Source organism: Cucurbita moschata, unplaced genomic scaffold, assembly GCF_002738365.1.
Source record: "Cucurbita moschata cultivar Rifu unplaced genomic scaffold, Cmos_1.0 Cmo_Scf00002, whole genome shotgun sequence".
In the NCBI taxonomy this organism is placed as follows: domain Eukaryota; kingdom Viridiplantae; phylum Streptophyta; class Magnoliopsida; order Cucurbitales; family Cucurbitaceae; genus Cucurbita; species Cucurbita moschata.
Window position 1 is genome coordinate 53,663 of NW_019268518.1, and position 24,662 is coordinate 78,324.

The following is a 24,662-nucleotide window of genomic DNA, read 5'->3' on the forward strand; positions in this document are numbered from 1 at the left end:
TTTTATTATTTTTTTTTTACTGATACTTTTAATTTCATCTTTACATACTTCAAAGTTATAAAATTTCCTTTCAAACACTACCACTTTTAATATCTATAGTGTACTATAAGATATTGACATCTATCAAGCTTCTTAGGTCATTTTATTTCATCTGACACTACTTACTCTTCGGTATACATTGGTACATTCATTCCCATCTCTATGGTCATAAGACTGTGTAGTTTATCTATGTTCGAGATGTCTAACTAAAGCATATGACATTTCTTAGCAAAATCATATTCACGCATACAATAACATTTAGTAGCTTACTAAAACTATAGTTACTCATTCACAATAACAACCTCAGTAAATCAAAATATCATCAATACAACAATTTACATTCACATTGGATGCAAGGTAAAACATAACATATTCTACATTCTAATAAATATAGAATTAAGCCAACAATAATGTAGTAAATTACAATACAATCAATGGTGTAAAAGTCCAATTACGAGTTATATTTTATAATGACCAAGCAATAACAACATACACAATTAACGACATTTCATTTTTTTATCTTAAGCAAGACATACCTGACGGAGACGGGGCATCAACGGTGGGACCATGGAACATGCCAAGCCTACATCGTAGGCTAGTTTACAAGATCTATAACCTAGTGCTCTGATACCAACTGTAACGACCCAAAATTTTCTACTTAATTTAAGGTCGCTACTGTATACATACCATACACATTGAATGCGGAAGACTTCATTTAAATTCCATAAAACATAACCTTTATCTTAAAACACAGCCATGGACTTACGTGTTTTCAAAACATCTTTAAAACGACACAACAAAAGACTCGAAATAAAATAAATAAACGTTTAAGTTTAAAACATCCTATTCTATCCTAAGTTTAAGAAAATAAATGTCACTATCCTATGCATGTGCCATGATCTCGAGTTGCGATGCCGTCGTCAGCCGTACAGGAATGCCTTGCCTTAACTAGAAAAATGTAGTAGCACATGGCTTGAGTATTTAAAGAAATACTCAGTAAGTGACCCCACTATTGGGGTTAAATGCAACAATCACATGTAATGAAATGATGGGACCTATCTTTCGCTTCGTTTCGTTTCGTTTTTCCTACGGTGTAATCCTAACAGGTAATCGTGGACGTGTACCATATACTCTACACGCAGCCCATACGTGCGAGTATGGGTTCACCAGCTAGTTCGCACACCGCTGGGCCACTGTCCCTAGCCGGTGGGCATGCTCTGGGGGCCCATCGGGTCCCGTTAAAACTAAAACCGTCACTGCAGCGCTATGCAGGGCATAACGATCGTTGTCCTGCCATTTGGATGTACGCGTCCGTACCCTCGTGATGGGATAGGGGTATCCCCCAAATGCATGATCACACAATATGCATGAGGTCCCACTAGTCCTACAGTCATCATTTAATGAACATAATCCCGTGTCACGTTTTCATTCTTACGTGTCATTCTCATTCTCATTTCGTTACATATCATACATATTCCTAGGGAGGTTATGTATCATGCAATTTACCATATTTCATGTCATACAATTCATTCAGTTGCATTTCAATACTCATACAACAAGCCAAAATCGTACAAGGGCCACACATCGTCACATGCATTCATATCACATCAACTAAGCAGCATAAATAACATAACATATAGGAAGCATATCGATTCACAGACAATTCACACATATCAATATATATGACACGTGCCGAACCACAGGGCACGTGTCAACATCAAATATAACCATGCCGATAGTAAGGTCACTTACCTGGCTAGCTTAAGTCGTTGTCACGTATATATCCTTACTGAAAGTTCGATTCCGTCCTTTGAAATCCAAGTCAACCTATGTGAGCCTATGACATCAGTTTCAAGTTTGAACTCTATACAATTATTTCTCTAAATTACTTTGTTAAAATTCTGATATTTACTGTTAGACAGAATTTAATGGAGTTTCATGCCCTCTCATATCTACTGTTATATTTTTAAACCCAGTAAGTAGATTCTCAGTTCTGTAAACATCTGTAAATAAAATATTACTCTAATTCTATATTTATTTTTAAACAAATATTATTGGCCAATTTTAATTTGGCTACTATCTTACAGATTTATGGATCTGCCTCCTAAAATTTTATTGATTCTAACCTTATTTCCTCTAACTTCTAGATGCTAACAAAAATCTAATTAATTGAACATGTGATCTGATTATTACAGATGTAAGATAGGAAAGAAGATTTGATTCTAAATTAATTTCTTATAACCATAACTATAAAGAGAAAGGAAATCTGAGATAGAATTTTACCGTAATAACTAAAAAAAATCTCTAAATCTGCAATCAAAGCCATTTTACTTCTTCTCAAATTGTTGTTTTCTATTTCTTTCTCTTTTTTGTGCAGGTTTTCTGTTTCTTTCTTCTTTTTTTTCAGTTGACCTAAGATGGGTAGAGGAGAGATAATTGTGGGAAGAGACGAGAGGTTAGTGGAGAGAGATGGGGGAAGATTTTTTTTCTTTAATTTTAATTAATTAATTAATTAATTATTATTATTATTATTTTAACTTTTTATTTGTTTATTTGTTTATTTATTTTTGGGCTATTACATTGCACGTGTTATATGCTTGATATATGACTATCATATATTTATGGAACGATATGACTATGATATGTTTATAAAACGATATGACTATGATATATTTATGAAACAATATGACTATGATATATTTATGAAAGATATGATTATGATATGTATATGAAACGATATGACTATTATATATTTATGAAATGATATGAAAGGATAAATCCATAATAGGTCTATGAAACAATGGGACCATGAGATGATACGTGAATGTTATGACATGTGTTTGATGTGATGTATTGATGATATGATAAAGGTTATGTTGTAACACGTTTGACGATATAGTATATGATGTTACATGATATGTTGATGATATGAGATATGTATGATATGACACGATGCGACACGATGCATGATATGAATGATATAAGACAAGATGTGTCGATACGGTGCACAACCTCAATTTATGCATGGAAAGCTAGGATGAAAATAACATGATATGAAAGAAAATGAGAGGTGTTGTTGTCTTACATGACAATGATTAAAAATATTGGGACCTCATGCATCATTGTGTGTTCATGCATCGGGGAAATACCCCTCTTTTATGATGGTATGGATGCGTACACTACGAGGTAGGAAAACGATCATTATATTCATTATAATGCTTTGACGGTCGCTATTTCTAACGGGTGTCCGAAAACAATAACTCCCAAAGAATGCTCGCCCAACTATGAAAGGGGGCTTAGGAGGTGTGCGAATCAACTGATGGGGTCCATACTCGCACGTGTGGGTCGTGTGTAGAACAGTGAATACATATCCAATTAACATGTTTAGGATAGTCACATAAGAAATATAGACTGATATGATAGGTCTCACTCAAAATTGTATGTGCTTGCATCTAACCCCAATAGTGGGGTCACTTACTGAGTATTTCTTAAAATACTCAAGCCACGTGTTACTTATATTGTAGACGTTTCTTTATTGGATGGTGGCAAAGCTGTTTTAGGTTCCTTTTCAGGTAAATGCAAGACAATCTTGTACGACTGACGATGACATCTTAACTCGAGACCATGACACAGGAATAAGGTAGTTATATTTAATTTCTTAGCCTTAGGTTAGAATAGAGTGTTTGCTTTTTTTAATATTTATTTATTTCATTTAGTATTTTGTTGTGTCGTTTTAAATAGGTTTTCGAACACATAAGTCTATGACATTGTTTTAAGATGAAGTTGTGTTTCATGACGAAGTTTAAACGCTTATTGTCGAACAAAATGATTACGTTACAATGATGGTAACAACTCTAGATAAACAGAAATCTAAAGACTAATATTTGTGAAGTAATATATTTAAATATTTAATATATTAGAACATAATATCTTATTTAAATAATATCAAATGTAATAAGATAGTGTAATATGTATAGAACTAATTTGAATCTCATTTCAATTTCAAATATATCTAATATATTAAATATTAATTTAAATAGTTTCTTTTTCAACTAAATGGATCATTTTAGTATATTAGGTCGGATGGACTTAATGATTATAAGTTTTAATCATATAAAATAAATTAATTAAATATTTTAACTAATTAATTTTCATTTATTAACTATAGACCACTCTACAAAAAATCTAGAATTTTATTCTTAGGCACCGAGGACAAGTTGTGTTCATCGATCCTTCATGGGTTGTTTATAATTGCAGCTAGGTCAAAAGCTTATTTCATTTTTATAGTTACATTTTTTATCTTAAGTACCACGGATTCTAAAATGAACAATTTTTTTTATAATTCAATCATAAATAAAAATTTTATTTATGGTTTAGGATCTACAAACCATCAATACAAAGGGGTAAACAAGAGAGAATGGTCAGAGTTGAACTTTAGAAAAATACGAAAATAAAAAATAAAAAATAAAAAAACCAATTTGCCACAAAGTACTAAATGAAAGAAATAAATTGGTATAAATAGTTGATTAATTTATTTGATAATTATAGAAAAATATATAAAAAAATTGGCAATTAAGTCCAAATGATAATGAAACAAATTAATAAATAAATAAATATTTATTTATCTCATAATTCTTCCTAAACTATTTGGGGATTGAATTTATATCTATATTATAATAATAATAATAATAATAACGACCATGAAGATGACAATGACAATAATTATGACGATAAGAAGGACTATCACAATAATGATAATTATGATTATTATGATTATTGCGATAATGATGATGATTTAATAATGATAATAATAATAATAATAATAATGATAATAATGATAATTATCATTATGATAATAATAATCATAATATAATATTTCGATATATATACATAAGAAGGCTTATAATTATAAATATATGCAAAATATAATATATTTTAGAAACCGTCAATTAAAATACTATTATTCTCAATTGTGGCTTGGATTCTTTAATAATCTAAAAATTACTCTAGCCAAACTTCTAAATTAAAAAATTTTAAGACTGAAGTTATTGTCCTTTCTTCTTTATTTCATAAAAAAAAAATATTCTATGATCAAGCCTAACATCATAAAAAGAATAAAATAAAATAAAATAAAATAATAGTATAATCAAAACAAGTTAAAAGATCAAAGAAAAATGGATTGAACCAATCGAGTTGAATTAGATTGGTCCAATTAAACCTAAGTGAACTATGGAACAAAACTACATAAGTCAAAGGAATCTTTACCAGCTTTTATAGCCCATTTCGGGGCTTTCTTTGTTTTCTTCTTTAAAGAGGATCTTCTTTCACGTACAAGGTAATTCAAGGATGAAGGAATACTAATCGACGATGGGGAGGATAAGGTCAATCAAGCGAAATAGTCAATTAAGCATAACAGCAGCACCAACAACAATAATAACAAGCAAAATTAACTATTTTTAAGTAGTTTGAAAATCAAACGAATAGTTTTGCAATAGTTTCGATAACGTTGCAGATGAGTAGTCCATTTTACTACTATAAAACAATTCCCTTTTGGGCTAGTGAGAGGGGCCCATTGTTTAATCTCGTGAAATTATGTTTCCATTTCTCTATTTGTCTCTATTTGTCTCTATTTGGTAAGTCCCAAAATGGTAGGCATATTGAATCAGCTACATAAGTCATTCTCACCCATGTGGATCAAAAGACAAGTTATGTAAGAGTTCATAACTCACTGTCCAGGCTCATATGATCATTATATGAAATATTAATCCTTTTAATTAACGGATCTAGAAAGAGAGATTAAATATTTCGTAATCCACTCTTATACAAACTAATTGTAATGGATACCCCTACTCACATGTCTCCACATAAACTATTTGAATTAAATCAAATCACTTATAACGTATCAATAGTGTTGAGGATAAGACACTCAACCTTATCCATATACTATAAATTCTTTAGGTTATTATTCACTACAACAAATTGCTTCATTCATAGCATTTGGTTATAGCATTTTTAAAAAAGAGCTATTAAAAATGTAAAAAAAAAAAATACTCATCGCTACTTTTTTACTTTTTGATTTGCACACCACGGACTCACATTCTCACTCCCACTCCTCTTTTGTCTTTTTGTTATTCTCGGCTAAGGTCCCTAGATTGTATCTATCTCAAATCTCCATTATTCTTTCTCATTTCAATTTCATCTTATCTTGTTGACCACTATCTTTTCTTATTGTTATAGCTTTCTACAATAGATTTGTGGGTATTGATCGGGAAGTGCAAAAGTACCGAAAGCACCAAAAGCCAACCATTATTGAAAGCCATGAAAAACTCGGTAGGTTCCTTCCCTTTTCAACTCGAGTTCTTTGAATGAACTACTTCCTCCAATTAGAGGATCAAATTAAAGCTTTATTACTCCTTACCGAACCATTTCATTTAAAAAGACTTCATTCTTTAGTGATAGCAATTATTTATTCACACCATACAGACTTATCAAACAATTATTTATTCACACCATACAAACTTATCAATGTATAAATTATTTGATTCCACTATTATTTAGCTATTAGCAATGGTAAAGAAAAGACCCCTAAATAAATTTTTTTGTTGGCCAAAGGCTTTATGAGAATCAGATCAATATCAATGTATAAATGATGGTTGCACCATATCAATGAGTGTTGGTTTACAATTTATTTGCTGTAAAGCTTTATCCAATAGTTGTTGAGTTGCACTGATTGTTAGTATGTTTTGGTAGGTTGTTTAGCATGAAGGGCTTCACGGAATGTAGTTTTCTAGATTTTAAGCATGAATGCTTCAACGTGTCTTGTTAGTTTTATGTATGTTTGTTTCCAAATTTTGATGAAAGCATGATAAATATTTTTAAAAAAAATTTATTCTTTTTCCTTTTGCATACTTTTATAACAAATTATTAATAAAAACATGAGGGATATTGTTTTTCTATAGAACTTTGCCGAAGAAATCATATCGATTCGATCAACGGATCGAAAGATATGAAAATAGGAAAAGGGGACTGTGTTACAGATTTAAGAGGACAGAGAAGAAAAAGAAAAAGAAAAAAAAAAGAGGTCGGCCGGCGAGCGGCGGAGGGCGGCGTGACAGGCGCCGGATGTCACATTCGCACTTTTAATGACAGCGGACTTGCGATTGTGCGGCACTCACTTTCCAACGACAAGTGAGCTAAGCCAATTCATTCTTGCGTCGCCTATGACCAAGCGACGTATGCTCGAGACGTCATACTTCCTAGAAATGCAAAAGTAAAACATTAGAATATGTAAGGACATAAAGGGTTGGGCTTGTCATGGGCATGCGGCCATGGGCAACATGCCTTGGACGAGCATGACCGTGACATCCTCTCCCACCTAATTAGTTGACGTCCCTGTCAGCCGACTACTTTCGAACCTGGCGATGTAGGTGACACTGGAGTCCAGATCTTCGGCGCGTTCCCAGCTGGTTTCCTCCGTAGGGAGATTCTTTCATTTGACAAGGAATTCACGAATCGTCTGTATGGGTCTTCCTATCTTCCTAACCCTGTTGGCTAGGATCTCCTCTATTTCTTTGCTATCTCTTTGTTTCAGATCGATGCTCGGTCTAGTGATTACATTTCGCTGGTCGTCGTCCGGGTCAGGGTGATAAGGCTTCAAGTTGCTCACATGAATTACTGGGTGGATTTTCATCCATGTGGGTAGCGCAACTCTGTAGGAGGTAGCCCCGATCTTTTCAAGGACTTCAACCGAGCCTTCATAATTTTGAACTAGTCGCTGGTTCTTTCGGCTGCGAAATCTGATATGTTTTGGTCTCAACTTGATGAGGACTTGATCTCCTGCTCGGAATTGAAGGGGGTGACGCTTCTTTTCTACCCACTTCTTCATATGCTTGGAAGCTTTCTTTAAATATGCCCGGGCTATATCTGTTGTCTGCTTCCGTTCTCTTGTAAAGTTTTGAGCTTGAGGATTTTTCCCTGCATAAGGATGATCAATAATATGTGGTAAGGCCGGTTGTCGTCCACTTACAATTTTGAAGGGACTCTTCCCCGTAAACGAGCTCATTTGACAATTAAAATAGAATTGGGCAACATCTAGCAGTTGTATCCAATTTTTCTGGTGAGCGTCGACGAAGTGACGAAAGTATTCTTCGAGCAAGCAGTTGAACCGTTTCGTTTGTCCATTGGTTTGAGGATGGTAGCTCGAAGAGATGTTTAAAGTCGTTCCCAAGAAGGCGAATAGTTTGGTCCAAAATGTGCCAATTAATCTACAATCTCTATCATTGATGATGCTCGACGGAATGCCCCATAACTTGACGACGTGTTTGAAAAATAGTTGGGCTGTTAGTTCAGCCAAGCATAATTTGGGAGTGGGAACAAACGTCGCATATTTTGAGAATCAATCTATGATAACCAAGATGGCGTCATATTCTCCGACTTTTGGGAGGTATGTTATGAAGTCCAGAGACACACTTTCCCAAGGTCTTGTTGGCACAGGTAGAGGTTCCAAGAGTCCCGAGACTTTGGCTTTCTCGACTTTGTCCTATTGGCAGATGAGGCATGTCTTGGTGTACTGCATGATATCGTCCCGCATATTCGGCCAGAAGTACCCCTTTTTTATTAGGGTATACATTCTTTGCCACCCAGGGTGTCCTGCCCATAAGGTATCATGACATTCTTGAATGAGCTTCTTCCTCAGTTCTCCCATTCTTGGGACGTATAATCTGTTTCCTTTAGTCATTAGAAGGTCTCCCTTGACCCAAAACTGTCGTGTCTTCCCAGCTTTAGCTAGTTCGACGACGACTTTGGCCGATGGGTCTTTGTGTAAATGTTCTTTGATGATGTCGTGCATCGATCCATCAATTTTACTTGAATGAATATGGGCTAACATGCACAGGGCCGCATGTTCGCCCTTCAGACTCAGTGCATCGGCTGCTTGATTACTCTTCCCTATCTTGTGTTCGAATTTGAAGTTGAATTCCGCCAACGACTCTTGCCACCAGGCTTGTTTTGCCATCAATTTTGGTTGATCGAAGAAGTGGCAGATGGCGCTGTTATCTGTCTTCACTATGAACTGTGATCCCAAGAGATACTGTCTCCAGACTCGTAGGCAATGAACTACAGCCAGCATTTCTTTTTCCGAGACAGTGTATCTCCGTTCGACATCATTGAGCTTTCGACTTTCATAAGCGATGGGGTGGCCTTCTTGAATAAGGACACCGCCTAGGGCAAAGTCGGAAGCATCTGTTTCTATTTCAACTGGCTTTGTAACATCTACTAACCCGAGGACAGGACTCCTCGTCATGGTTGCCTTCAGATCTTCAAAGGTCATTTGACATTTATTTGACCGCGACCAAGGGTGGTCTTTCTTCAGGAGCTCGTTAAGGGGGCGACTCGTCGTGAAAACCCTTCGACGAACCGCCTATAGTAGTTTGCTAATCCTAAGAAGGACCGCACATCGGATACGGAAGTAGGGACTTTTCACTCTTGGATAGCTTTTATCTTATCGCTATCCATCCGGATCTGTCCACAACTAATGACATGTCCGAGGAAGTTGATGCATGTCTGTGCGAAGGCACATTTTTCTTTCTTGATGTACAACTGATTCTGCCGCAGCTTGTCAAATACCAGCTTCAAGTGCACCTTGTGTCTCTCTAGGGTTGTGTTGTATATAACTATGTCGTTAAGGTATACTATGACGAACTGATCCAAGTATTCGTAGAAAACCTGGTTCATTAACGTGCAAAACGTAGCTGGGGCGTTTGTCAAGCCAAAGGGCATTACCAGGAACTCAAAGGCCCCATATGTTGTCACACACGTCGTCTTGGACTCGTCGTCCTCGGCGATACGTATTTGGTAGTACCCTGATAGTAAGTCCAACTTCATGAAGTATTTGGCCCCGTGAAGTTGGTCGAACAAGTCGGATATTATCAGCAGTGGGTATTTGCGTACCGTCACCTTGTTTAAGACTCTATAATCTATGCACAGATGCAACGTCCCATCCTTCTTTTTCTGAAATAGTATGGGGGCTTCGTAAGGTGCTTTTGTTGGGCGGATGAATCCTGCCGTCAACAACTCATCTAGTTGTTTCCTTAATTCGGCTAGCTCAGGGGGAGCCATCCGATATGCGTTCTTCGCTGGGGGTTTAACCCCGGGAAGGAGTTCAATTTCGTGATAAATGCCTCAACGGGGTGATAATGTTTGTGGTAGGCTCTCTGGCATTATGTCGGCGTAACTGTTTAGTACCTCCTTGATTTTGTTTGGGATAGTTTCCTCAATAGTCACTTCTTTCATCAGTGGTATTGTAACGATTCAGATTTTCCATTTTTGTCTTATTTGGTTAAGATTTTATTTATTTTTTATTTCTATAAATGACATATCATGTTATGCATTAATTCTCGCTCGAAAAGGTGCAATTTTAAACCAGGAAGTTATTACCTTACTGGAAATGGAAAAGATTCGGGTTTCTGGAATAAAAATAAAATCAAATAAAAATAGAATAAATAATTAAATGTAATCTCCTCGGAAATCAAGGATTTCCTGAGAGACTCTTATTTTGCCTAATAGAAATATTCTTATTTCTCCCAATTTCCTTATTCTAAAACCCTAGGATGACTTATTGGTAAATGTCTTGAGATTAGTTTTATATTCCTATGCCCAACCTTTTACATCCGTTGAAAACGATTTTTCTCCAAACTTTCCTCCGAAATGTTGGGGTTGCTTTCGAAGGAAGAATCGAGTAGAAGTAAGGCATTGATGTTGGGATCATTGTGTCAAAGAAGGTTGACCGTCGAAAATCGGTGTTGAGGACGTTGTGGGATCGTCGGCGCGTCGCCGGAATCGGAGAGGCGAAAACTAGGGTTTTGTCGCTTGTCGAGTAAGGAAGGTGAGGTCTTTGGAATCGGGTCGAGCCGCAGACGCACACCTAGCAGGTCCGGCAGTTTTGCACGCGTACACAGTGCGGGTAGGCTTGCACGTGTACGAAATCGGTTCGGTTCTGTCAATTCCCGCAGCTCGACTTGGCGGCTTAGTTGGCAGGCTCGGCAACTAGGCTTAGCGGCAAGGTATCACTATAATATATCGATTCAAAGGTTTTTGGCTCTTCCAAAGCCGTTTCTGCCCTTAGTTTTACCATCTGAGATCAGTATGGCTCCTAAACTTTAAAGACAGATTAGATCGAGGGTTTATTTTGATAAATAGCATGAGGTTTAGCTAGGGTACCTTATGAAAGGTTCTAAATTTTTATGTGGTTATCATAGGACATATTTAACCACTGGGATTAGCTCGTTGTGAGTGACTTCAACCAAGACCATGGAGGTAAGTGACCTTACTATTGAAGTTAGCTTACTACGTGTTGTATGATGGTGCGTGCCCTGTGGCCCCTGCATGCACCATATTTTATGTGATATGATTATGTGATGTATAGTTTGTGTTGATCGTAGATTGTGTAGGTTATGTGACGTATGAACTTGTGTTGACTATTGACTGTTTATGTTATGTCATGAATGAGATGTTAGTATTGTATGCCATGAATATGTTGATTGATGCCTTAGATACACGTAGAATTATCGAGTCATGTCATGAGATGTTTATGCAACTTGAATGTTTATGTAATATGCCATGTAATGTAAGTCATGTGAGATGCCATGTGATGTAAGAAACGTAAATGCGATGTTAGCACTGCTTATGTAATGCCATGTTAGATATGTTAAGGGACCTCATGCATAAATGTATGTCACGTGCATCGGGATTCTTCCCCTTTATGATATGAAAGAATGAAATACGATATTTATGTTCGCCATGATATCATGCGGCCCCTTTTCTGTTTTGTGGTGTCCGGCTACGTGTAACACGTTTTGCCCGACCAAGTCAGGCCCAGGGGGTATGTTTACGAGCCCGTCTGGTGGGTTCATGTACACGTACATGGGCCATGTGTGAAGGAGTACCACACATCCAACCCTACCCAGAATAGAAAAGCGCCCATGGCTATGAAAAGTTAGGTTCCGCTCATATGTTGCATGTGTTTGCATTCCTAATCCCAACAGTGGGGTGACTTATTGAGTATTTCATAAAATACTCAAGCCACGTGCTACCTACATTTTTCAGGTAAAGGCAAGGCGCCAATGTACGGTTGACGGTGGAGCTGAGGCCACCATGGAAGTTGGAGACGGGATATTTTTAGGAGTTTACTTTTATTAGACTGTTTTCAGTTATAGCATTGAGTATTGTTTTATTTGGATTTATTTTGAATTCAGTATTGAAGGGTTATTTTCGGGGTTTAGGTTTTGTTTTGGATTCATGAATATTTATGAAAGACTCTTTCAAGGTTATTTATGATGATCTTCCGCTTAATGAGATAAGTATGCATGGGTGACGTCACTAATTAGGTTAAAGAAAATTAGGGGCGTTACATGTATAGCCATAAATGTAGGTTCCTCTCGTGCGAGTCCTCTTTTCAATTGTATGGCCGAGATCATTCTAAGATTACCTGGCTGCTTGATGCTTGCAGGTATTACTATGGGATTGCGGTCGGTGATCACCAAGCATTTCGCCAGTGGCATTGGGATAACTTTGTGTTCTAGGAGGAACTCCATCCTAAGTACCACGTCAAAGTCGTCCATGCGAACTACGACAAGGTCCAGCTCTCCTGTCCAATCCCTAATTTGAAGGGGACTCTTTTGGAAACTCCCACAATAGGCAAGGTCTCGGAGTTGACAGCTTTCATTTTTCCAGGGTCTTTTCCTATGGTGAGTCCCAATCTTCGAGCTTCTTGATCGGCGATGAAGTTGTGAGTCGCTCCTGAGTCTATCAAAGTACTCTTGCTCGGTCGAGAGTTTATTGTCGCATCCACAAACATGAGCCCTTTCTCTATTATCTCCTTCGGGTCGACCTTCCGTTGGAGGGCTGACAAGAATTTGAGCGTGCCCATTCGAGGGTTGTCTTGATCTTCCTTCTTGTCTAGCATAGTCTCGTCTCTTGTGTCGTTGCTCTCTTGAATGGACACTTGGAGTGCAGTGAGAGAGGCCCGATGAGGACACTAGGACACTTTTTGGGGGCCTTTACACAATATGCATTGTAAAGGTGTTGTCGGGTGGTTCCTTTGAGGGTAAGGTCCTCAAGATGTCCCCGCTTGGTTGTTCTAAGGAGGTCTATCTGTCCACCCGCTTGGTCTGTCGTTACCTCCGTTTGGCCTGTTGGGGCTTCCATTTCGATGACCTGGCGGATTATATGTTTTGCCCCCAGTGTTTGGGGCCTGTGTCGTTTTTCTTTGGTAATTCGCCTCGTTCCCTAACAATTGCAGTAGCTAGGTCTTGGACCTTTTTCTCGTGTATTTTTGTTTTGGCTCACCGTTGTAACCCATTTATAAAGAAGAACACCTTGTCCTTCTCTGATGTGCTCCTGATATCTAGCATCAGGGTCGAAAATTGTCTGACATAGTCCCTTCTGCTTCCACTTTGCTTTAGGGCTATTAGTTTTTCCATTGCTAGATGGTCTACGTTTTCGGGGAGGAATTGGTCCCTCAACTCTCTCTTGAGGTCTTTCAACGAGTCTATGGTGCACAATTCATTCTTGATGTCCTGTACCTTCATACGCCACCAAAGTTTGGCGTCGTCTATGAGATACATCGAGGCTACTGTCACCTTTATGTCGTCGGTACAAGCCGGTGTGGCTTTGAAGTACTATTCGACATCAAAGATGAAGTTCTCCAACTCTTTGGCATCTCGGTTCCCTTTGAAAGGTCTAGGGTCGGGAAACTTCAGTTTGTTGGATCTTGTATTAGTTTGCCCAGCCGAGACGTTCTCCACGGCTTTCATGGTCACCTCGATTCGGGTGCTCATGGTGGACATCTTTTTTTAGATGTCATCGATCGTTGTTCTGAATTCGTCAGCTAATCCATTGAACAAACTCATCATTGTATTTTGTAGCACGTCGAACTCTTCGCCACGTTCCTCCTTGTGCACGACAGAGCTATCGGGCTACCAGACGGTCTTGGGCTGCTCGTAGGAGCAACTTTTTCTTCGAGTGAGGTCACTCGAAACATCAGTTCTTCGATTGGCAACCCATCCAGGCAGTTACCCATTGCGTCGATCTCTACGACTTTTCTACTCAATTCTTTCACCCATGCTTCCAGAAAGCGGATGGTGTAAGGGACTTCTTTGAGGAACAGCATTTCCTCCAATATTAAAGTAAGTCGGTCGGCTTGTGATTTGAGTGTCGACTTTGTCATTGACATGTTTTCGGTCTTTGCTATTTCACGGAGCTTACAAAGCTTTGATACCACTTGTCATAATCGCACTTTTAATGGCAGCAGACTTGTGATTGTGCGGCACTCACTTTCCAACGACAAGTGAGCTAACCAAGCGACGTTGCTCGAGCCTCTGGCCTCAGTTTTAAGAGAAGGTTTTAGAAAATGAGAGCATAAAGAGATTTTTGAAAGAGACGTTATATAAGCAAGCAAGAGAGAAATAACAATGGCTTACAGTATATAACCTTGGGTAGGGAGAAGTTGACAACTAGTCATATCCCCCTATAGTACATTATGAGGCATTTTATGTCTAACAGGCCTAGGCATGATATTTCTAAAACGTCATACTTCCTAGAAATACAAAAGTAAAACACTAGAATATGTAAGGACATAAAGGGTTGGGCTTGTCATGGGCATGCAGCCATGGGCAACACGCCTTGGACGAGCATGACTATGACACTAGAGACACGTCGACTGGAGCAACGCAGCTCCAGCGAGGCGATGACACGTGTCACCTGCAAAGTCGAGCAGAACCACAAACGTGAGCCGAGCCGAGTCAAACCGGACCGGCCGACCCACGACTGCGCAGGGGCTGCCGCCCGTGTTAGGCGCGCATACGGCCTGCGACTAGCGCATGTCCACGCGCGTGTTCAGCACACTGCTGGCGCCTGAGCGCGCGTGAAACGAGCGTTTTGGCCTGGTTGCTCTCGTTTGCTCGATTTTTTTCCTGGTTTTAGTTCCAATACTGTTTTTACGTGAATAGGGACCTAATATAAAGAAATCAGTATTTTTGGACACCTCACGGCCAAAGAAACGCTAGAAAAAAGGCACGCGTCAACCAGGTAAGTCACCACCCGATATTTAGGAAGAAATACTTGTAGGATTCGCTTGGATTGCATGCATGCTAGTAATTTTTTTTCCGATTAGCTCTCCATGTAAAATATTAGCCAGATTGATTGCTATGAGTGTAATGGGTGAATTATCTAAGTGTTGTTTGTATGCTTTAAGCTTATGCCATATGTATGCATGCGTTTAGTTTATGTTGGAATTGTGTATGCCGTGTTCCGAGTGCTTGATGGACGAATTCGCCCCATTGAGCGCGAACTTCGTGCTCTGGGTGCTTGATGGAGGACATCGCCCCGTTGAGCCGGTATGACTAGTGTGCATGAATTATATATTATGATGTTAGAAGATGGTTGCATGCACACTCTGTTAATTGCTAGGGCCCATTTCTATGATAAGCTTAGGGGATTACTGTTAGGAGCGATATGTCGCTCTAGCCAGACGTAATTTTTCACTAGGAACTTAGCAGTTTACCATGGCAACAAGGTACCTTAGGAGTGTTCATAGATTGCTAGCGTGAGAACGGTATCTATAGCTTCGTGGGAGGACCAAGGGTCCCTTATCAGTCTTTACTGCTCTTAGCCAATTTCGCATGGAAAATGTGTCCCCACGTCGTACAGCCCATTAGCTGCATGGGAACGGGTTGGGTCGCACCCCCCATAGGGGGACAATATGGGCTTAGGGGTATTCAGTACACCCCTAGGCTAAATACCATGTAGTCCTAGGTAGCCATGTAGAGGTAGCAGCTCATAGAGAGATACCAACCATATTAGCTTGGCGTAAGGAACCTCTAGGCGTATAATGAAAGGACGACGAACCGGTGAAACCCAAGGGTCAAGCTCCAAGGGACTAATTTTAGAACCAGATGTCCTAGAACCGAATCAGAAAACCGTGAGAACCTGTTAAATTAAGACGTGAAGAGAGCCTATAAGTAGGTGGCTTACTGAGTATAATTTTTACTCATCCTTGCTATGTTTTCCTTTTTTCAGGAGCGCGAGGCATTTGTCAAGGGCGGACGTGATGGAGACGGGGATTGTCACAAAGGAACGGGTTGTCTCGGGGCGTCAGTCCAGTCTTTATATTGTATTTGCATTCTTTCGAAATTTATTTCCAAACTGTCATGTGTCTGTTGTTTGTCGTCTAAAAACTTTTTTGGAATTTAAGGATTTTCTTTATTTCATATTTAAATCACTTTGTGCATTTGTGTCTTGTCGTTAGTCACGGTCCGTAGTAAAATACTGGATCGTGACAAATTTGGTATCAGAGCAGTCAGGTTATAGGTCCTGTAGACATTTAGGATAGAGAGTTGTGTCCTCTGTGACTTCGCTCGTCAAACACATGCCGCTCACGACCAGACGTTCTCACGCGACGGAAACATGGAGACAAAGGTTAAGCTAGTATTTTTAGAGTCTACCATGACCGACTATGGCATTATAATCGCACATTACCTAGGAGATGTGCTAAGAATGAATTGTAACCATAGTTCTGATGGTGTTAATATAACACATGCGGAAGTAATTTGGATCTTAGGCACTTTTAGAACATCAATTATTGTAAATAACTAGCATGTTCACAAGTATTAAAACTTAATGAGTTTAAATACTAACCTTTTGTAGTTCAAACTTCTTTTGCCTCACGAACTAGTTTCGAACCACCACTAGTGTCTTCTCCACTATCCTCCGGCCTTAGAACGGGATTGTGGAATCCGGTGAGTAACTAAACTTAGGAGGGATTTTGTATATGTGAAGAGAGTGTTTGTGAGAGGTTTTTCTCAAGGTTTTTCACCAAGATAAAGAAGACCTCCCATGTATCATGATCACTCTATTTAAAGAGTCATGTTTGCATGTTCATGCAAATTTGAGATCACCAAATTTTGACACTTAAAAATCCACTCAAATGTTTGGGATTATGTGGCAAGCATGCATGTTTGAGTTAACCAAATTTTGACACTCAAAATTCCACTCAAACTTGTGGGGTTTATTTGGCAAACATGCAAGTTTGGTTAAACCAAATTTTGATACCTCAAAATTCCACTAATATGGATTTTTCCATTAGATGAAGTCAACATTTTGACTTTATTCATTTTAATTCAACAATTAATTTGAATAATGAATTTCAAATTAAAGTAACATTACATGATTAATTAAACTATTTAATTAACATTTAATATTGATTCAAATGTCAATCTCATCAATTCCGACACATAATTGATTAAGATATTTAAATCTTATTTAAATATCTCAGATTCTCTCTTTTTGTTTAATTCGTAAATAAAACAAAATTGCAGTTAAATATATCGTATATATGTAACGCATATTCCCTAATTTGAATTCGAACACTTCGAACTCACTCGTCACACTGTTCTATGGTTTAGTCCGATATGAGCTAGCAGAGGGACCTAATGGACCTATAGATCATGGGCTCCAACGATCCAAGATTAACCGGTTAAACTCATTAACCTGGTTAACCAACATTCGTTAACTACTAGGACACTCCACTATAGCCTAGTAGTTGAACTCCCCTCACTATAGATATATTTCTGTCCATCTGATATAACCATGATTAGTAAGTCGATCCTTCACAAGTTGTTCGTAACTAGAGCTGGGTCAATTTACCGTTTTACCCTTGAAGTTACTTCTTGTTCCTAATGTCTCACTGATCCTCTAATGAACAACTGGTTTGTGGTCCAACTAGTAAACCGAATCCCTCTCACGCCAATGAGAGGGTGGGGCCCCTTGTTCAAGACCTGGAGTCAGTGCTTAAGGGAACTACCTTTCTTCTATCCCTAAAAGTGGGTACGAGTGAATTCCGTCTTGCACCCCACGTCCCCAGCCATTCACCCAGTCTTACCCCTGAAATGGGAGGCCTATTGAGTTGGCGAACTAGAGCCACTCTCATCCATGCAAATCTAAGGATAATTCCGAATAAACAGGAGTTCATGGTTAGCTCAGGATTAAAACCGAGTTACCTAGGTTATCGAATGAAAAGAAAATCAGTCTCAACAGTAAACGACATTATAAAGTGAGAGTGGTTTTCTTCATGTTCCGATCTTATGCAATACTCATTGCATAGGACGCCCCCACTCACATGTCTCCACATGTACAATTTAGTGATCACATTGTTTATATCATATACAAAAGTGGGCCGCATCCATAGTGTCCCCAGAATAAGGTACTCAGCCTTATCCTTATACTATAGATCATTTTGACTATATACTTGAACTTGATCCACTCTTATGTCTCTACATATAGTTCAAGTAATCATACTATAGCCAGAGTGTTCTTAGTTTATTGGATTTAGATTAATGATCGTAAAGTTTACTTTATTCAATAACAATTTTTACTGAATAAACAATAATAATAACTTTATTGAAAATAGAATATGTTTTTTGTTTACAAACTATGAGTTTTAGGACATAAAACCCAACAAGTTCCTTTTTCTATTGTGGTAGATAATGGCACTAAACAGACGCGAACCATATGTAGGGCCCGAACCCAGAAGGAGAAGAAGAGAGGAAGTTCAGGACACCTCGATTCGAACACCTGAAGAGGAACAACCTTAATTTCAGGAGGAGGCTGGGGATACGCCCCAAACTAGCGAGGGGACAGTACCACAACAATTAAGAACAAAAAGACGCCGAAGGAAGGCCAAGGCCCGAAGGCTTCTTGATACACCCCCTACTACTCCCTTCCCTGAGGAGGTCCCATCGGGTTCAACCCCGTGTACAGCAGTCCCGTTAAACCAACCATTAGCCATGCCCACAGTAGAGATGTTTTAGACGTTCATGATGACCTCGATAGAAAATCAGGCTCTGACGAACCAGATGATACAAACCATGATGGCTAATACGTCAATAGGGCAAGGGGGCAAGGATTCAGGGACTATGACTGTAAGGATTCGAATTTTTGTTTTTATTTTAGATTTTATGCTAAGATTTTATTTTGCAGCCAAAACGAAAAGATATTATGCTGCATTTATCGTCGCTGGAAAGGTACAATTTCTAGCAAGGAAATTACTACCTTAATGGAAAAGTCATAAAGACCTTTTATATTCCCATATTCAACTCTCCTCCTCCCTTGGAAACGACTTTGACTCTCCAAACTTTTTGGGTTTTCGAAGGTGTCTGAGAGTACGGAAAAATTGAGAGGGTTAGCCAGGAAAAACGTGTGAGGTGGTTCGCTGGATTTTCTTCGGTGAGTGGCCGGAGGGAGAATCGACCGAAGCTATCGGTGTTGAATATCGTTGCGCGTCGGTCGGAATAGGTGAGGGGTGTTGTCGCATCATCGGAATCGGGGTTGTGACGTCGTCGTTGGCGGCACAGCGACGATTAGGGTTTTCACGAGATTTCGGGTAAGGAAGACGAAGGAAAATGGGTCGGGTTCACGTTTGGCCTCTAGACCAGCCCACAGAACGAACGCGGGCCCTGTGCGTTTCGGCCCAACACGGACACGCGCTGCAGCCTTGATCTCGGCTCCGCACGCGTGCTCTCAGCTCGGCTTGACGTGTACGGTGGCTCGGCTCGGTCAAAACCCGCAGCTCGGCTTGGCGGCTTAATTGGTCGGCTCGGCAGCTCGGCTTGGTGACTCTATATCACTGTAATATATCGATTCGAAGGTTTTATGTCCTTCCGAAGTCGTTTCTTTCCTTAGTTTTACCATCCAAGGTCAGTATGGCTCCTAAACGTTAAAGACAGATTAGGTCGAGGGTTTATTTTGATAAATAGCATGAGGTTTAGCTAGGGTACTTTATGAAAGGTTGTAAATCTTTATGTGGATATCATAGGGCATATTTAACCATTGGGATTAGCTCGTTGTGAGTGACTTCAACCAAGACCATCGAGGTAAGTGACCTTACTATTGGGATTAGCTCATAGGGCTTACTACGTGTTGTATGATGGTGCGTGCCCTGTGGCCCCTGCATGCACCATATTTATGTGATATGATTATGTGATGTATAGATTGTGTTGACGGTAGATTGTGTATTCTATGTGATGTATTAATTAGGTTGACTGTTATGTGAAGTCATGAATGAGATGTTAGTATTATATGCCATGAATATGTTGATCGATGCCCTAGATACACGTAGAATTGTCGAGTCATATCATGAGATGTTTATGCAACTGGAATGTTTATGTAATATGCCATGTAATGTAAGTCATGTGAGATGTCATGTGATGTAAGAAACGTAAATGCGATGTTAGCACTGCTCATGTAATGCCATGTTAGATATGTTAAGGGACCTCATGCATATATTTATGTCACGTGCATCGGGATTCTTCCCCTTTATGTTACGAAAGAATGAAATACGATATTTATGTTCGCCATGATATCATGCGGGTCCTTTTCTTTTCTGTGGTGTCCGGCTACGTGTAACATGTTGTGCCCGACCAAGTCAGGCCCAGGGGGTATGTTTATGAGCCCGCCTGGTGGGTCCGTGTACACGTACATGGGTCATGTGTGAAGGAGTACCACACATCCAACCCTACCCGGAATAGAAAAGCGCCCAAGGCTATGAAAAGTTTATGAAAAGTTAGGTCCCGCTCATATGTTGCATGTATTTGCATTCCTAACCCTAACAGTGGGGTGACTTACTGAGTATTTCATAAAATACTCAAGCCACGTGCTACCTACATTTTTCAGGTAAAGGCAAGGTGCCAATGTACGGTTGACGGCGGAGCCGAGGCCACCATGGAAGTTGGAGACGGGATATTTTTAGGAGTTTGCTTTTATTAGACTGTTTTAAGTTATAGGATTGAGGATTGTTTTATTTGGATTTATTTTGAATTCAGTATTGAAGGTTTATTTTCAGAGTTTAAGTTTTATTTTGGATTCATGAATATTTATGAAAGACTCTTTCAAGGTCATTTATGATGAGCTTCCGCTTAATGAGATAAGTATGCATGGGTGACGTCACTAATTAGGTTAAAGAAAATTAGGGGCGTTACAATGACTGTGGAGTCCCACTACTTAAGAGATTTTCAGAGGCATAAACCGCCTTCCTTTGACGGAGGCATGGTGGATCCCATTGCCGCTGAGAACTGGCTAGAGGCCATAGAAACAACCTTTCATTTTATGAACAGCCCGCCAAAGTATGAAGTCCACTGTGGGACGTGTATGCTGAAAGGAGAGGCGCATTTCTGGTGGAAGGGTGCTCAGAAGACCATTGTACCACAAGGAGAGTTTATTACATGGTGTCAGTTTAAAGATGCGTACCTCCACAAATATTACCCAATCACTGCCAGAGTGAAATTGCAGACAGCATTCCTAGCACTGAAACAGGGAGACAGATCAGTGGAGGAATATGATTTGGAGTTCAATAGGCTATCGAGGTTTTCTCTAGCCTATGTTAGGTTTGAGGAGTTGAAGAGCGAACGATTTATCGCTAGCCTGAGGGAGGAACTAAGGGGGAATGTGGCATCCCAATCATCCTTCGTTTATACAAAAGCCTTTTAAGTGGTGACCCTGCTTGATGCGTCTTGCACCGATAAGCTGCAGTTGGGAATAGCACAATCATCCCACACTGTAGCCTAGGGAAAGGTGACAGACTCTAGCCACCCCATAACTGGAAGACCGCCCCATGGCGCACTGATAAACGAAGAAGGGCCCCGGTACAGAACATGACCCTTTGTCCTAACTGGCGACGTCCTCACACGAGGGAATGCAGAGCAGGAATAGGCGCCTTCTACTGATGTGGCCAGGTAGGGCACTTTACAGTGGATTGCCCTCAGAGGATCGATCAGCGTGTCAATTGGCCTGCAGTACAACATTAGAAGGGCCAAGCTGCTCAACATCAGCAGGGGCGAGCTATAGCCCATGCAACAACTGCCAGGCAAGTTGACCAGCCTGACGCAGTTGTCACAGGTACGCTACCCGTATTTGGCCATCTTGCTTTAGTATTGTTTGATTCAGGTTCAATGCATTCATTCGTATCTGAGGAGTTTGTAGAGCTAGCACACCTAGAGAAAGAACTTTTAGAGATTACTCCACCCTGCTCACGAGCTGTTGCTAGCTACCCATAGGGTTAAGGGAGGTGGGGTAACAATATTAGGGCGTGTCATCGAAGCTACACTGATAGTGTTAAGCATTCAAGACTTCGATGTCATCTTCGGTATGGATTGACTAGGTGAGAATCGCGTTTTGATAGATTGCGAGACTCGAATAGTGACTCTCAGGCTCGCGTCAAGGGATAACTTTACCTACAAGGGAGCCACTTCCCCAAGCGTCATAACATCGCTAAGGGCTAAGAAGCTGATTCGTAGTGGTGCAGTGCATTTCTAGCCAGCGTGACCTTAGACAATGATAACAAACAAATAACCTTATCGGTACACATCATTAGGGAGTTCGTAGATGTCTTTTCGAAGGATATGCCAGGTTTGCCCCCAGCTAGAGAAGTCAATTTTGGGATCGATTTAGAACTAGGAACTGTGCCGATCTCCAAGGCACCTTACAGGATAGCACATGCAGAACTTAGGGAATTGAAGGAACAGTTACAGGAGCTGTAGGATAAGGGTTTCATTCGACCCATTGTATTACCCTAGGGAGCCCCTGTTCTGTTTGTCAAGAAGAAGGATGGGTCCATGCGGTTGTGTATTGATTACAGGGAATAAAACAAGGTCACTATAAAGAATAAGTACTCTCTCCCGAGAATTTACGACCTGTTTGATCAGCTACAGGGAGCAAGAGTCTTCTCCAAAATCGACCTAAGGTCGGGTATCATCACTTGAGGTTCAGAGAAGGGGATATACCTAAGACAGCTTTCAGAAGTCGTCATGGACATTACGAGTTTCTCATTGTGTCCTTTGGCCTTACCAATGCACCAACAGGTTTCATGGAACTAATGAATAGGGTGTTTGAGGAATTCTTAGACACCTTTGTCTTAGTGTTCATCGACAACATTCTGGTATACTCTAAGTCAGAGGCAGATCATGAAAAACACCTAAGAAAAGTCTTGACAATAATGAGAGCTCAGCAGTTGTATGTCAAGTTCTCTAAATGCGAGTTTTGATTGTCTGAAGTAGCATTTCTGAGTCACGTGGTGTCAAGCAAGGGGGTTACAGTGAACCCAGCTAAGATAGAAGCAGTGATGAGATGGCCAAAGCCGACTACAGTCACAGAGGTGAGGAGTTTTCTAGGGCTAGTTGGATATTACAGAAGATTTGTATAGGATTTCCCCAAAATTTCCTCAGCGCTAACTCAGCTAACCAAGAAGGGCAAGCTCTTTGCTTGGACTCCAGCTTGCAAGCAGAGTTTCTAGGAACTCAAAAAGAGATTGGTAACCGCACCAGTCCTTACAGTTCCAGACGGGTCAAGTAATCTCGTGGTGTACCGTGATACATCAGGGAAAGGTTTGGGGTGTGTGCTCATGCAGAATTGTAAGGTGATAGCGTATGCTTCTCGACAACTGAAGGAATATGAACGAAACTACCCAACGCATGACCTCGAGTTAGCAGCGGTAGTGTTTGCTCTAAAAACGTGGCGGCATTATCTGTATGGGGAAAAAGTACAAGTCTTTACCGATCATAAGAGCCTCAAGTACTTGTTCACGCAGAAGGAGCTCAATATGAGACAAAGACGATGGTTGAAACTGGTAAAGGATTATGACATAAAGATCCTGTACCATCCAAACAAAGCCAACGTTGTAGCGGATGCATTGAGCAGGAAGGCTGTGCATACTTCTGCGATGATCACACATAGGAAAGACTACAAGATGAGATGAAAAGGGCTGGAATAGACGTGGTGATTAAAGGTGGTATTGTGCAGATGGCACAGCTAACCATACAGCCCACCCTACGAAAGAAAATTATCGACGCTCAGAGGTCTGATGAACACCTCAGTAAAGTGTGGAGTCAGACTGTGACAGAGAGGCCATCGTTTTTGTAACTACCTGAAATTTTCTACTTAATTTAAGGTCGCTACTGCATACCTACCATAAATATTGAATGTGGAAGACTTCATTAAAATTCCATAAAACATAGCCTTTATCTTAAAACACAGTCATGGACTTACGTGTTTCGAAAACATCTTTAAAATGACACAACAAAAGACTAAATCGTTGCAATAGTTAACAGTATTCTTTTTAGTTAACAGTATTCTCGATTTCCATCTCTATTTGGTTTTTTTTCTTATTTCCTTTGTCTTCCTTCTGATTTAGTTGACAATTATGTTCTTAGCTTTTAATTTAATCGATTCATTTGGTTATATTCTTTTTCTATAATTCATATAAAATTACTGACAACCTAAATCATTACAACAGAAGATCTAAAATATAATTGGTTGTGATTTCCTAAAACTCATAGACAATTTTTTCATTTAATCTCTAATTCGGAACTAAATAATTGTAACTAAATTAATATTACTTAATAAAATAAAATGAAGATTTAACATAGGACTACTAAAATCTGTTTAAACTTTTTTTTTCCTATTTATTTTTGTAGGAAGGAAGAAATTGTGATACGAAGTAAATCTGCTTTTTACAAGAAAGGGAATTTCTGATTTCTTGCCAGACTTATTTTTAGGGGAGGAGTGGTGAGAGATGGAAG

The 24,662-nt window shown here is 39.5% G+C and overlaps 1 protein-coding gene across 1 annotated transcript; it reads left to right on the forward strand.

Moving 5' to 3' along the window:
• Positions 1-21,069: 21,069 nt before the first annotated feature.
• On the forward strand, positions 21,070-21,576 carry LOC111459962. The gene has a single exon (XM_023103034.1). The coding sequence runs from the start codon at positions 21,070-21,072 to the stop codon at positions 21,574-21,576; it is 507 nt and encodes a 168-aa protein (XP_022958802.1).
• The last annotated feature ends 3,086 nt before the right edge of the window (positions 21,577-24,662 follow it).

Coding starts and splice junctions, on each gene's coding strand:
- LOC111459962 (XM_023103034.1), top strand. CDS start 21,070: ATGACTGTGGAGTCCCACTACTTAAGAGATTTTCAGAGGCATAAACCG.